This window comes from Lepisosteus oculatus, chromosome 6 (genome assembly GCF_040954835.1).
Source record: "Lepisosteus oculatus isolate fLepOcu1 chromosome 6, fLepOcu1.hap2, whole genome shotgun sequence".
NCBI lineage: Eukaryota > Metazoa > Chordata > Actinopteri > Semionotiformes > Lepisosteidae > Lepisosteus > Lepisosteus oculatus.
The window spans coordinates 57,816,437-57,831,874 of record NC_090701.1 but is presented as its reverse complement, the minus strand read 5'-3'; the positions used below and the strand labels follow the sequence as shown (position 1 = coordinate 57,831,874).

The following is a 15,438-nucleotide window of genomic DNA, read 5'->3' as shown; positions in this document are numbered from 1 at the left end:
CAACCATACCTTGTGTCAGGTGACTGAGGGGCGGCTTCCTGGGGAATATATTTCACACAAGAGCTGCCATCTTGTAGGAACCTGCTGTCCTCTCACAAGACGAATACTGTGTGCAGCGGAAACTCGGGACCGTAAACACGCCACAGAAAATGCTCACAGACACTGTTTTTGGCTCTTGCAGTGAACTTTATTAACGCCGTTTCGTTTTATTTCAGTGTTGACATCATGTCAAACTGTAAACTGTAAACCGCAGCAATTCAGCCACGCCAATGCTTTTTCATTCACCGAAGAGCAGAAGAAGTTATTTAAAAAGGCATCATTAACATCAGTTCCTTGGAAACCACAATAAAGGGCCAAGAGATGGAACACGCTGATCACATATTAAGGCATCTGTTAGGGACACACTGATACTGTACGTTGGCTTCCATGAGCCTGGCACGAAGTTATGATCAGCCTGAACAGATATGAAGCACCATGGCCCATTGCTCCTTAATATCAGTATTCAATATTTGCCGATATATTACTGGCTATCAGTATGGGTTATGAAAATCAAAAATATCGGCACACCCTAACATCTTTCCCTTGCGTATCTTAATGCCTTATTGGAATAAAAATATATTTTGTTTAGAACACATCATTAAATCCCCAACTGTCACCACAGACCACTTGTCATCATTCCATGACTGCAATTAAACACGATGTCGCGACAGCAGGATTCAGACTGTTTCTGTTGCCTTTTTTGCAATTGATTTTGCCACACGATCTTACTCGACTATTATCCCCCCCAACTATTGCAATTTCTCATCTTGATTACTGTGGCGGCTGTAACGTAATTAGTCTTCAAACAACACACACATCATACCAAACACGACTTTTTCCAGTGTCGTTGTGTTCGAATCACAACTGCTAATCATCATTTAATATTGGAGGACCCCCATCATCACTGAAATAGGGAGCTTTTCTGCCATGTTTCTGCACATGATCTTCATTCATCTTCTCCAGAGCTTCAATCTGAAATAGAGACGAATTTAAAAAAAAGTTATTCAAATTAGCAGATACCGAACTATCAAAGCTAGAACTGCCCATTTAAAAACGGTTTCAACCATCCTTCTAAATCATTTTTCTAAGAAACCTAAAGAGACTGGTATTCTGTCTACTAGCAACCGAACATGATCAAGGGATCAAAAGAGGCATAAGAGAACTAAGAACAATACAAATTTCTGTTTTTTCTGGTAGCTAGTAGCTCCTAGGAAACTCATCCAGCTGTTTCCTGAAGAAAACCAGGCTATCAGCTTCAACAGCACGGCTGGGTAACTATGTGGATTGTGGAGTCATTCGCCTCTTGTTGTCTGCAACTCTTATTTTAAGTAGAAAATCCAACTCTTGCACATGACTCAACATAAAACTGTTATGAATATCAGTTGCAATGTTGTACAAAGGCAGGACAGGCACCCCTGAAAACTGACTTCATCAGTGTGCGAAAAGAGCACACATGAGACTTCACACTGCAGCATATTTCTATCCCACGCTGAAGAGGGGTTCTAATCCGCCGCAGCGACTGACCACTTCTCCTTCTTAAAACCGTTTTAAAATGTTTGACGCCAGCAGGTGGGTCCTAAATTGGCCATTAATGGTCAGAGACTATTCATCTCACCAATTCATACCCACTGCAACTTGTAGGGGATGATCGTGAGCTGCAGCCCAACCCAGAAGACACAGGTTATGGGAGATTCAGGTGAAGCCTGTACAGCTGAAAGCCACGAACGAATGGTCTCACCTGAGCAACGAACTCAGCCTCACTGTCCGCTTTAATCTGAAGGCCAGAGACGGCGTTGAAAAGGTCGTACACATTCATCGCTTCAGTCACTCCAGCTTTCTGGAAAAACTGCCCATGGGAAACCGTAGTTAACCGCACAGCACAGGAGAGTGCAAAAATCCCGAGGTTCAGGAACACAGACTGAATGTCATGGATACGCTTTCTTAGAAGTTAAAGTTAGTTATCCTGAACAAACTCAGCATGTTAAGGAAAGCTGTTTCTAAAAAAACAGAAGTTCAGTTTCAGTGTAAGCTAGGCCACAGCTGGACAAAATCTCTTGAAAGGTACTTCTATAACGGATTGGACTGAGATTCACCAGAGAATTATTCATATTTAATCCTTTCAAGAGCGGGGAGTTGCGGGGAAGTGTTGCTGCAAAGTAGCAATCTTAGCCGCACGTTGAACAATAAAGAGGGCTCACACACAGTTTCAGCTGCGAAAACCCTCCTCAGGTGTCGCCAAACTCCTGAAGCAGCTTTCTCAGTGGAAACGTAGTTTTAATGTAATTTTCCAGCGAGAGATTAACCTTGGCTTATTCCTTTTAAATAACTTGTACAACACTTTCAAATCAATAGCTTTACAAACCATGGAATATATATGCTTCTTGACCGGCACTGACCATGCCACAGGCTGCCTTACCAAGGCCACGTTCCTGCAGTCTCTGAAGAGGAACTCCAGCCCGTGGGGGTGTGTGGGCTCCACAGACTGGCTCACATCGATGATCCACACCTGCAGCAAAGCACAGGACCTCGGGTCAGACAGCTGGGGTGAAGAACGGCCTTCGTAAAAAACACCTGGAGCAGCAACAAAACAAACCCTACCTTGCCATCGTGCCAAAGCATATTGTATTCACTCAGATCGGAGTGAACAAGGTTACATTCCTGATACAGCTGTTGCATCATCTGCAAAGGACAGACATCCATGTGAATCATGAAAAACAGTCAAGGATCTTTTACACATCATATTACACAAAATCTGATATTTTTTGTTTTGCTAGAATATTTAAAAGATACTTTACAGTTTCATATTTATCCTGAATGAAGTTAAAATCTAAAAGCCCGACATTAAAATGTATAATAGGCAGCTGCGTCAGCATTTGTGTGCTACAAAGGAACAGGTAAGGGCTTGCTCCACGCTGAGAGGAAAAGACACCTGAAAAAGCTCCATGGCCGAAACTTTGTGCCTCTTTTATTTTCCTTTCAGCATGGAATAAACATTTACCTGCTCCATTCAAACAAACAGTACAAAAAGTATAACAGGGCTTGATTAGCCTTTCTATTCAACACCTAAGAGCTCAAAGGCTTTTCCCACAAAACAGCACCTGCTACCCAGAACAGAACAGGACATCACCCGTCACTTACATGCAGGACCTGGAAATAGGCCCCTTTCATGTCCTCGCTGTTCAGCTTGACGTCCTTCAGCTTGGGGGCAGGGACCTGGTTCTCTCCAATGAAAGACATGACCAAAATGTGCTTCTTCAGGATAACAACTTCAGGACAAGGAATTCCTACCTTTTGCATTCTGTGAAGGAAGGGAGTGACGCATGTTAGTTCAGAGGTTTACATGGCGCGCTCCAGCTCAGAGCAGAAAACTGCTTTCCAGCAGCGACTGAAAAGACTGTGGACTTTACTGAACTGAATTAATGGAACGGTGTGGGAATAAAGAAGGAGGGGGCATAACTGGTGAAAGTAACAGCATGTTACTTAGAAAGGTGAAAACAGCATGTTTATACTACTGAAATTAAAGGAAGCCTTTGGTTTTTTTTGTTAATTTAAGATCATTCTACAGCTTCCGTACTTTCTTTAACAATTAAAGCATATATGTAGCTACTCTATACGAATTACAACATGCAATGAAATCTGTCATACAACCTGCTGAAGGCCGGTGTTACCACAATGTTGAACTTAAAACAACATTAAAGCAACATGAACTCCATTATTTCCTTCAATAAAACAAACAGTCTGATAACCTTGCTCTTTCAGGTGCCGTATTTCAGTTTGTTAGAAGACTGAATGGTTCGGCAAATTCATCCATTGTGGAACACACATGAAGCATCAAGAAATGGGATGACAGTCCAGCTCTGTAGTTCGCACACTTGTGATTTCTCTCACCTAGTAAGATTATGCATTTCCTTTTCTGCCCACATGCGGATGATTTTGCGTGGGTTCAGTTTGCTGAACCGATCTTTGAATCGATAATCGTCCTTAATATACTTGTCCCGGTTTCTGAACTCATTCAGTGTAGTCTTGTAAACTTTCAGTGCGCATTCCGCGGGCACAGGCTTGTCATCCATACTTCAAAACATACAAAAACAATCAAATTAGAGACAACAGAGAGTTCATACTTATTTAATTTTAAGTTTAAAAGGTTAAAAAAAATGAAATTATGATATATCACAGATGCTGTACAAATTGCTCTTTATTATTCTCCTAATCACTGACTCATCATTTTTTCTTTTTACAAATATACTAAATGAACTTGTGATCCAGAATAAGCTGAGAATGAGAATTTAGGAAAAAACTGCCAGATAGGCAGAAACAGAACAAGGATAAAGTGCTGAGAAATTAAACACAGCAAAGTTTACTTTACATTTTACAGGGCGTGCAGTGCTATACATTTTTCCAACCCAGACACAGACCTGAATTTTCATGTAAGTAAATAATGAATGCAGTCAGTCTGTCTACCTTCAACTGTTAAGATGGTATTTCCCACCTTCTGACCCCCTATGACTAGTTTATTCTTTCTAGCAGATTCATTATTGCTATTAATTCTTAAGAGGCAGTCCTATTTAATGCACATGTGTAATTAGATTTGTCACTCCATCTTAGTCAATGCCCAGGTAGCCAAACAATTTTGCCAATATTTAACAATGGCTGGACCATTGTTGAGATGGGATTACGACTAATATTTTTGGGGGACAGTACAGAGAAAAACTGGATCCCAATACACCATATGATTCTGTAAACATCTCAAGGAATTAGATTAGAGAATCCAAGCGTATTAGAACTTTATAACTAAAAAGAATCTGTGAAAATATTTCAGTCTCACCTCCCTCCACTGGCATGGAAAACAACAGACTCTTTTCCAGTGCTGATGCATCCATTGATGTTTTCCAGGATTCCAGCATTAACCATCTTGAACATCAGCAAACGTGTCTTGGGATCCACTGCTTGTTCCTATCAGCCAATCAGACAGTATCAGTACAATTAATTAAAAAAAATAAAAGTCTATAACAGCATTTGAGTACTTAAGTGATTCCCTCCCCAACAACCTTAACTGATAGTTCACACTAGATTCACAAAAAATAATCACCCTTCAGTCCAATTCCACACAGAAACGAACAATTTGAGAACAACATGAAAAACAAAGCTCTCCCAGAGCATTCGGTAGTGGTTCTTATCTAAATGTACGGCGTTTCAGATACCAGCATTCCTATTAATAAAGGCAGTCCGTCAAATGAACCAGTCCATTCTCTTGATATCTGAAGATGTTTATCTCCAGTTTTAACAAAATTTCTCATGAAAACTGAAAAAACGGTAAGTTGGGGAAAGCGGTTTCTGAACAACAGAAAGAAACCCAGAGAGATACAGGTCCAATCCGTGAACAGAAACGACACCGGGCTGCTTACTGCAGTGGAGTGCTCCTTCTTCTCGTGCAGCCTGGCACTGCGGCGCTGCTCAGAGTAGCAGTGCTGCTTCAAGGCGTTGAAGACGTGGTTCGAGAGCTTCAGATCCATGCCTATCCCGTCCCCAACCTGGACCTCCGGTGCGAACTGAAAAGCAAAGCAAGCTACTCTGAAAAGACGGGTGTGGAGGACTCAGTTCAATTCAGTTTATTTGTATATAGCACCTTTCACAACAAGGTTGCCCCAGGGCGCTTAACAATGCAAGTGACCGTACATTTTGTCAATACAGAACAGAAAAGACCAGAAGACAACAGAGGAGAGCAACCAAACACTCCTTAGTAAGGAGAAAAAAAACCTCTGGGGGTCCAAGGTCAACTGGCTGCCCAACCCCTCTGGGCATGCTAACATTATATAATTAAAAAAAAAGGAAATAAATGAATTAGTCCATCCATCATGTTTTCTGTATGTCAGTACTCCATGCAGATCTCTGTAGACCAGCAAATTCCTCCTAAACGATAGTTATAACAGGATGGGGTCAGGAAACGTTTTAAACAAAGTGGTCGTAGGAGTTCTCGTATTATACGTCACCTGGGAGGTCACAGATATGACAAATGCCACACCTCTAAGGGGAATTCAGGTTCCACTGCACTTTCAGGGAGACAAACAGCTCATACAAACAGAAATTAAAATCCATATTTTCTGGATTCTTGTCTGTATGGAACTCATACGGCTCGCTCAGATTGTTCTAGCCTCCTAGTCATTTTATTAATTTAATCAATTTTACCTTATTGCACTGACGTGAGTGTTCCCTGTATTTGCATGTAATGTAAATTGTTGTACTTAAGGCTGCCCTGACTCACGGCACATCATCTAGTAATATTACTGCCCCAGACTTCACTACACTCACGTCTTCTACAACACCTGCCTGAGCAGTACTCACGTTTTCCATCCGCGCAGTGTTCTTTCTGCCACACACAACCTCATCATGCTTTGTCGTAATGTTTTTGCCTTTTCCTGCAAACCCTTTCCTGGGATTTGTTGAAGGTTTATCTGTAAGAGCAAGCAGGAGCAGAATATCTATCGTGCAGTAACTGTAGAATAGTGTGTACTATACAGTGAACTCCATACTATGTTCATATAAAGAACACACTTTGCAATAAAACAGATATAATATAGAAGTTCCTCTAGATCTGCAACCCTGGTCCTGATGAAACATGTTTTTTTCTGCTGGTGTTACAGCCATCAATGAGCAAAGACCTGGAAATCACATGAACAAAATCAACTGAGTCATTCAGGGTGTGGCTAGAATTAAAACTGTGCTCTACGACTGGGGTTGGAGACTCTTGCTTCAAAACATCTTTCGATAAAGGCTAGGTTTTCTGTGTCTGTACATCACTAATCAATCACATAATGAACCGTCTGAGTAACTACGCTGAGGAACAGATGGATGAGAAGCAACATCAAAATCCTGGAGCCCACGACTGAGTGCAGAAACAGTCACGAAGGTCTGGCTAATCAACCAGTTCAATGAAAGGAACTGATCAGCCTCAGTAGTGAAATTCTCAGGAATAAAATGCGGAAGACACAAGTGCTCTCTAGGGCTCGGGCTGAGAACCAGGAGGCAGTCGTTTTACCAGGTCCGTAAGGGTCGTGGCGAGTGTCCTGCCAATCAACTTCATCTTCTGAACTGTCGCTGTCTTCGTATGGATGCACCATCCGATAGTTCTCAAAGGAAATGGACACTGCAGGGTAAAAAAAGATGCCATGAAGACGATTTACTGCAGGGAGACATAACTCTATTAAAAATGACTAAATAAATGCATGACAAGTTACCCTTGCTGTCGCCGTTGAACTTCTTCTCTTCTCTCCGCAGCTGCGTGTCGAACTCGCGGTCAAACTCCATCTGCAGCATCTGGGCCAGCATCAGGTCACTGGAGGTCTCGATATTATCGCCAGTGATGAGGGATTCGGGAACTCTACATTCATACACAAGACACATAACAGATCCGGATCACAAAACATGATCTTTTCCAGGAAAATCATGAGAATTGCCATGTGTTGATCTGATCCCTATAGGGAATCCCAAGACAGGCAGGCAACTTTGAGAGGAAAATGAAAAGGGAAATGTGGGAGCCATCCTGGTTTATACAGGAACACTAGAGCGTCGGATGTTAACTTTGTGCCGACTGTAATTTGCACAACAGCTTTCCTCCAGGATGGGAAACTGACAGTTATGCCCGCGATGCCCTAGTTGCTAGACATGAGCCCATTCCACATTTGAGGAATGAGGTCAGGGAGCAGCGATCCAGGCTGTGCAAGAGGAATGGGACACAGGACCTCAAGATAGGATTTGCAACCTGCTGCAAAGTCCATATCACAGATGTACAGCCTGAATGGCTTCCAACAACAGGCGTAATGAATATATTTGGATCAGCCCACCCTTTACAAAGAAGACTTCAGTCTTCCTTATACCTTTGTAATAACCCTTTTCAGCTGCAATTTTGAAAAGGCTTTGGTTGTAGAAGCTTTTGGTTTGGTCTGAGCAGTGGTTCATAAGTGGATTTTAAAAGAGTTTTTGAACATACAGTCCAGGCCACTATCTTGTCTGATGCAGGATCTCCAATTAAGGCTGCTTATTTAATCGCATTTCCATCCCACTACACCTGCCTAGCATGACATTGCTCACGGCTTCAAAACACAAGTGGGAAGAAAAGAAATCCTCCCTTTCAGTAGGAAGAACAGAACATGAGAAGGAATCTGATCGATCTTGTTCGGTGGACTCACTCCGGGCAGCTGGGGTAGGTCGAGAACTCCTCATTGAGCTGTATCGCCAGCTGCTCGCTCATCACATCAGCCAGGGAGCAGGGATTTACCACACTGTTAGGGGCTCCCCATGGGCTCTGAGGGGAGAAAAAGAATGAAATGGAGGAACTGTAAAAACATCATTCTTCCATCTCGGAAATATCTGCACGCTCCGTATTTTGTTGTCTCTTGACTGTTGCTGAAAAGCTTGTCAATGTATTTGTCTTCTCTTGCGTTGATTACCGCAGTGCCCTACTCGCTGGAGTACCCAAGCCCAGTCTGAACAATCTCCGGCATGCCCACAATTCAGCAGCCAGACGCCTGACCAGTTCCGCTGCAAGGGATCACATTACTCCTATCCTGGAGTCCCCGCACTGGCTTCCTGTTAGGTTCTGCGCCGACTTTAAAGTCCTCATGCTCACCTATAATGCTCTGCATGGCTTGGCACCTCAGTACCTGTCTGACTCATTATCTGTCTACTCCCCACCTCACAGTCTTTGTCCGACTCTGGTCTCCCCTCTGTTCCCCAAGCTCATCTTCACACCATGGGTGACAGGGCCTTCTCCTGCTGCACCCCAGAGCTCTGGGACTCTCTCCCCCAGGATATCAGAGAGTCAAATCCAGACCCAACCCTTCTCCGGAAAGGCTTTTTACTCAACTGATGTCTGCGTCTGCCCCCGTCTGTCCCTTTGCATCTTCAACCAGACTCAAAACCCTTGTTTTTAAATGTACTAACTTTTTATCTCATATCAGTGTTCTTTTTTTTCTTACTGTAAAGCGCTTTGAGAAGGTACTTTAAAAGGCGGTATCTACATTTTTTTAGGATAATAATCATGAAAAACAGGGATTGGAGATCTCATACCAGGCTGCCATTTTAGAATTTTCCTATCCGAAACATCCCACTCGAATCACGTTTATGTAATGACTCATAGTCGCGCAGCAAGAAACTATTCATGCAGGTACTTATATACCAATGTCCCTGCCAGCTACACCCAGAAGGGAAATTCTGTATGACTTATTGTTTGCAAACGTGTCGGTCTCGGACATTAGTCTATAGAGTTACAGAAGGCCTGTGCTCATTACACTGTCATTACTGGCTTTTATCTCTGTGGAGACAGTGTACTTTCCTGCAAGAGACCGGTGAGTCATTCCCGAAGGCAAAGGTCCTCAGTCAACAGTTCACCGCTAATTTCATCACAGAACAGTTTTTGGTAACTTCTTGCTCATTAATTAATCAATCATTACAGAAAATTTTTGAAGTAGATTTATCAAGTCGTATTTAAGCACACTCGGAGCCTGATACACGAGATCTGATTCTGAACATTTTGCTTTCTGGAAAGTCCTTACTTCTTCCTTCCCAAAACTGCACTGGCTGGCAGCTGAGTGGTACAGCGCCATCTGGAGGAAGGTTAGGGAAGCAGCACTTCATTGGAGATCTGTTCTATTATGGTGTTATCAGCATGAGAAACAGGCATGCACAGCAGAAACAGGGGGCGATTCACCAATGCTAATAAGGATACAAAAATAAGACGACTTGCCTTACACAGTGGGGCGCTCAATTAGAATAGTAGCCAAGTACACAGGTTTTCTACACCTTATAGCTTGTTTTAAAAAAAGAGAAGCATTTTATACAATAAGAAGTATTTAGCTTTTACGAATGAAATAGTTACTCAGAAATATGATTAAGAAGACTGAGGTTTGAACGTTCTTGTGCAAATGTTGGTGCTACGTTTTAAAATAAAAGAATCATGTTAAGATATCTTTTCTGGGGAAAATAAGTATTGAGCAATATGGACACTTACGAAAGTCTATAACATTACACAAGCAGCGTTTTACAGTTTAAGGCATTGCAAGGGTTACACCAGTAATATAACTCGCAGGCAGTTTTGTGAATTTAAGTGAAGAGACAGCGGATCTGCTCTGAAGGGCTTACATTACATCACCCTGCTCCACTATGACGTCATCGAAACTAGTCGCTGGGCCACTCCGCTGCTTTCCCGATTCTCTCATGTTTCCCGACTAGGGACACAATTTGTAAATAGAAAAATAGAAATAAAAAAAATCTGTATGAAGCCTCAGGTCCTTGAAGGAATTAAGCTGAACGGAGTTCGGTTTTTAACGACCAGATCTCGCGTGTGTTTCTTATATAGGACTGGACATGTATATTCCGGGAGGGATAATTTCTGTAGTAGTTTTTATCATTATATATCGATAACATTTTCTAATGACATTTTAGTGTCAAGCAAGAATATTAACAGAAGCCGGTATAGTGTGAAACTCCTAACAGCGCTGACGTCAGTGGCTCGTCTTCTGCACTAGGCTAGGCCCCGCAATTCAGACTTGTATGCTGAATAAAATAATTTTAAAAAATACTGACCTTGGGTTTCCACACGGAATCAGTCTCGTTTTCTTTGGCAGCTACTCCTATTTGATCCATTTTTCCCCAACCAGCGAAGTGCGCAGTTTGTTCTCGGATAAATAAATAGTTAATAAATATGCCCAGTACTGTAGTAAACACGAGTCAATGACAAGTCTGGGCAAGTTGAACACCAAACAGCAGCTCTGTGAACCGAGTTCGCGTCACCAGAAAGAAAAACAAGGTATTATAAAAAATATAATTCTTGACTTCGACTAAACGGTGGTCGCTGTACAAAAATATATACCACGACACGTGGTAGAAAATTATAATAAAAATAGAGATGACCTGCCAAAATTGGCAAATAAGCAGAAGTGTTCGAGTACCACCGATACGGCGGAGCTAAATGGCTGAACTGCCTCGCCTGTGCAGAGGCGCTCGGCACCAGCTGATACTGCAGGGACACTCTCTTAAAGACGCAGCTCGTTTTTTTATTATCCTCTCACAAAGACACTTTCCCTAAAGCCTTCCTACTTGCAGTGTGTAGGTAGGCGACCCTTTTCTTTGAGCAAGAAGTCATCTTGATCGTGCATCTCTTCACGATTTAGCTGGGGTTCGCTAGTGATTTCTTACAAACGCCCAATAAGCGAAGGATATTTGAGTATCAAATCTAAAACATTTAAAATGTGTGCGCTGTATTGCCATCAGAATTGAAATACGAGGGCCACAGTGTTTTGACACAAGTTATCCGCTTCCAATTCAGTTTCTTAAGCAGCGTGTGATCTGTTTTCTGAACGTCTGTTATTCTGTTTATTTTTTAAAGGATTGTGCAACCGTGTATTGCCACAGGCAAACAGACTTCTGGACCTACCAAGAATGCAGTTTACTTTATTTGAAACGGGACAGTATTGATGTGGCAGTCCCTTAGAGCTTTTTGGCAAGGGAAGAAAGTTTAAAAACTGTTTAAAATGTGAGTATTCTGAGTTTCATCTTCCTGTAAAAAGTGTCAGGGTAGCCGTAAATACTGTATCTTAAATACTAAGACTGTCAGACTGGCCCAACCACTACTGATTCTGCTCAAGGAGTGTGTAGTATAAGCTATGGCTATTTAGTGCAGCTTCCAGTCCTAACGAACAGCTATTAATATCTGCGTAAATAAATTGCAATGTCCGCTTCTAGAGGGGTCGATTTAGTATGATTATTAAGTTATCAGCTGTATTGGCTATGATTTGGCTTGGGATTGTTCAAAAAATTCTCACTGCTTTTAGGTGAGGTACATTTACTTATTTTTCAACCTTTAATTACCTGTTTTACTGAAGATACAGAATATGTGTATTTAATGTGATGCACACTTTGAAAATATAAAAAAACTGTTTTCTAGAGTGTATTACTGAGAGTACATTACTCAGTGTATCTTGTATTTCAGTTCCTATGATTGCATCAGTTTGCATTTAGCTAGTGTTCCCCTGAGAGCAGTTCACTTGTTAATGATGAGATGTTTTATGATATCATAATAGATCCCATTAACTTTGCTCTTAAAGCTTACAGCATTCCAGTCTGGCTCTAATTGCAGTGATTATATAGTTTTTTAGAAACACAAAAAATATATATTTTGTTACCTGTTTTAAATACATTTTTATCATATTTCTAAAACATAATGTACAACACAAATACAAACTGAAACGAAAGAAACGTAAAGAGATAGTATACTATTTTAACAGAATTTATCATTTAAGATAAGCTTTTGTCCAGGCAGAGACCATTTTTAATGGAATCCCAGTCTTCTCCCAACCAAACATTTTTTTTTTTTGGCTGCAACAATGCACCAGCAAAAGACATCTTACCTGTCTGGGAGATGTCAGTGAGTAGGAGTTGTCAGGGGATCATACTGTAGGTGTGGACATACCAGTAAGATCCAATACCAGAACTTTTTCATACAGTCAAATATCCCTTAAAAGCGCTGTTTTCACAACATGTGAACAGGTGCTCACACCCTGAGTTCACCTAAAGAAGAGAGGGCCATGAGCAATCTACACGTTGAGCTGTTTGGTGTTGCAAGTACCGCATGTACAACTTCAGCACAGAGCAGCTAGTGTCCTACATTTTTAGAAGAAGAAAAAGTACCTCCCCGAACTATATCCCAGTCAGGGCTTTCTACCAGTTTATTTTCTGTATGCGGTGTATTCAATTTTATCATTTAAGTCCTGTAATGGAGATTGGCCTGTAATCTACAGCATATTCTCTCTGCAAATTTGATCATTAATAGGGGACATGCTAATGCCCACATAAATGATAATGATAATAATGTTTCTTTATTAGCCCTATACAATTTCTTGCATTAGGAATGCGTCTTTTCGCATACCCCAGCTTTTTCTCCAGGGAGACACAGACACAGAGACAGGGAGAGAAGCTTGGGGTCAGAGCGCAGGGTCAGCCATTGTACGGCGCCCCTGGAGCAGTTGGGGTTAAGGGCCTTGCTCAGGGGCCCAACGGAGTAGGATTCCTCTGCCGGCCGCGGGATTTGAACCGGCAACCTTCCGGTCACAGACGCAGATCCTGAGCCACAGAGCCACCGCTCCGCCCTAAGGAATGTGACCTAAGGAATGTGACTGAATAGGGAAATTAGATGGAAGAGAAGTTGCTCTTGCTGCAGAATTCAAAGGCTCACGAACTGATACGTTACATCTGTAATCAGAGTTTTTTACCCAGAATATTAAAGGATGTGGTGCAGTTGAAGTTGAAGTTCAATGAGTTGAAGACATCATTTATATTTAAATAAAGGGGATTTTATTTTGGTTTTGCTTGCACCAGTGGGTAACTGTTTGTTTTTTGTTGTTGTTGTTGTTGTTGTGGTTTTCCTTCTTCAGAGTGGAAGGAAGATGGCCACCCTGATTCTACTCCTTATCTCGCTGTGGATGGGAGTGGCGGCAGAAGGGTGCCCTGCGGGCTGCGTCTGTTCCCCCGCTGTGACCGACTGCAGCAGAGCTGGCCTCAGGAACCTTCCCTGGGACATTGCACCCCAAACAGAGACTCTGTTCCTGTCTGACAATCAGTTAACCAGCATCCTGAAGGGGGCTTTCAGAAACCTGACAGCCCTGACCTTTCTAGGCTTATCCAGGAATAAGATCTGCCCTGAGAATGATACTTTGGAGAGTCTCATCAACCTCCTCTCCTTAGATGTGTCTGAAAATGACCTCCAGTCGATACCCATTGGTTTTCTTCAAGCACCGTTTAAAATGGTCTGGATAAACCTGGCAAAAAATCAGCTGAAGACCCTCCCCGATGGAACCTTTGCAAAACTACAAAGCCTCACTTACCTTGATCTTTCAGACAACTCCATGCTGCTACACAACAATATATTTGAAGGTCTTGCACGTTTAAACACACTGATTCTATCTGGTAACAGATTAACAACTATACCATCACAATTATTTGATCCAACACCCAAACTTCAGATACTGGATTTGTCCAATAATGCCCTGACACATTTACCTACTAGGTTATTATACCACCAACATAACCTGTCTGATCTGATCCTCAATAACAATAGATTTACTCAGTCTGTATTGCCAGCCCTAAGAGGTTTAAGGAACCTAAGGTTTCTGTATCTGTCAGGGAATAGCATTTCATCATTGCCACCATTTCCCTTCATTAATCTGTCTCATCTCACAAAGCTCACTCTGTCCAATAATTCTTTATCGAAGCTTCCGGATGGATTCTTGACAGGTTTATACCAACTCACAGTGCTAGACCTGTCAGGCAACTCTATATTTTGGCTGCCGAGAGATGTTTTTCAGAATAACACTGCACTGGAATACTTGTATTTGGACAGAAATGACTTCTCGAAGATGCCCATGCTTCTGGGGCTGCAGAACGTGCAGGAGTTAAAGATTTGCTGCTGTAAAATACACCTCTGGCCAGCTGAGGTCTTTATAAGTCACATGGAGGATTTAGAACTCTTGGATCTGTCAAGCAATTTCATAGCAGAAATGGACTTTGATCTTCTCAAGAGTAATCTCAATTTAAAGAAAGTGCTGATGACCAACAACCCAGTGTGTTCCACTGTCTCCTCAAAGTTATCTATAGTTCCTCCTGTGACATGCATCTGACAAAGGCTACTCAATGTAAAATGATGTGGGGGTGATGAATCTGACGAAGCCTTGTTGTCAGATTTGTCACTGGGGCTTTGTCTGTATTCTTGGGAAACTTTTTTTGACAATTCCCCTTGAGTCAGAAAAATGCCTTAATTGCACCAGTACTTTTCTGTTTGTATAAAGGACTTCTTAATTCTTAACAAATCATTTTAGAACTGAGCACGCAATGCTTTAGGTTAAATCTATGAAAGCCAATGCAGATTTTCTGCTATTCACACGGCTACACATCATCCATGGTAAAAATTTATAATGTGTCATATTTGTGAAATGATGATTTTCTTCAACATAATTTTCTTCCTTTTAGCTGTGGGTTCAGCTAAGTGACAGAGATATCAGATACAATACAAACTCTTCACCTATGTGGTCTTGGAAAACAGAAAATGTCCAATCACTTTTCTTCAACACTCAATTAAGCTTAGATTTTAATTTGGAATTCAAATTCAATTTTATCATTTAATCAACCCTATCATGTCGTACTGTGCTTTCTAGTATTTCAATAGTTGTGTGAGCCCAATTAACCTGCTGTATGTCTTTACCTGCTGTAAAGACAATTCATTGCCAGCAACTACTGCTGCAAGTTGTATTGTTGTGCATTTGATAAATAAACTTTGATTGACTTTGATTGTATGTGTTACAGCATTTTGGTGCTCCGTGTGAGAGGGGTGCCTGTCTCTTTAAGGGGTCA

At 41.7% G+C, this 15,438-nt stretch overlaps 2 protein-coding genes across 5 annotated transcripts; one reads left to right on the top strand and one right to left on the bottom strand.

Moving 5' to 3' along the window:
- Positions 1 to 165: 165 nt before the first annotated feature.
- On the bottom strand, positions 166 to 11,024 carry riok3 (RIO kinase 3 (yeast)). The gene is made up of 13 exons (XM_015353488.2): positions 10,621 to 11,024; positions 8,226 to 8,341; positions 7,275 to 7,417; positions 7,076 to 7,183; positions 6,382 to 6,491; positions 5,445 to 5,588; positions 4,865 to 4,992; positions 3,928 to 4,110; positions 3,178 to 3,337; positions 2,638 to 2,718; positions 2,456 to 2,545; positions 1,778 to 1,885; positions 166 to 1,011 (listed from the first exon to the last, which is right to left on the bottom strand). The coding sequence occupies exons 1-13, from the start codon at positions 10,678 to 10,680 to the stop codon at positions 907 to 909; spliced, it is 1,536 nt and encodes a 511-aa protein (XP_015208974.1). The 5' UTR covers positions 10,681 to 11,024; the 3' UTR covers positions 166 to 906.
- On the top strand, positions 9,593 to 15,375 carry LOC102697501 (leucine-rich repeat-containing protein 15-like). Of its 4 annotated transcripts, none has more exons than XM_015353492.2 (3): positions 9,593 to 9,651; positions 11,423 to 11,569; positions 13,467 to 15,375. In XM_015353492.2, the coding sequence occupies exon 3, from the start codon at positions 13,479 to 13,481 to the stop codon at positions 14,706 to 14,708; it is 1,230 nt and encodes a 409-aa protein (XP_015208978.2). In that variant the 5' UTR covers positions 9,593 to 9,651; positions 11,423 to 11,569; positions 13,467 to 13,478; the 3' UTR covers positions 14,709 to 15,375. The 4 variants fall into 4 exon arrangements, with proteins under 4 accessions (XP_015208978.2, XP_015208977.2, XP_015208976.2 ...); XM_015353491.2 differs by lacking the exon at positions 9,593 to 9,651 and adding an exon at positions 10,754 to 10,843; XM_015353490.2 differs by lacking the exon at positions 9,593 to 9,651 and adding an exon at positions 11,057 to 11,142.
- Positions 15,376 to 15,438: the final 63 nt, after the last annotated feature.

Bases quoted from the DNA above. Each gene is read 5' to 3' on its own strand.
- riok3 (XM_015353488.2), bottom strand. From the start codon at position 10,680: ATGGATCAAATAGGAGTAGCTGCCAAAGAAAACGAGACTGATTCCGTG. The intron at 2,546-2,637 runs GTAGGGTTTGTT...GCTTTGCTGCAG, and splicing joins TGCTTTGGCACGATGGCAAG to GTGTGGATCATCGATGTGAG. The intron at 1,886-2,455 runs GTAAGGCAGCCT...TCCCATGGGCAG, and splicing joins ACTGCAGGAACGTGGCCTTG to TTTTTCCAGAAAGCTGGAGT.
- LOC102697501 (XM_015353492.2), top strand. From the start codon at position 13,479: ATGGCCACCCTGATTCTACTCCTTATCTCGCTGTGGATGGGAGTGGCG.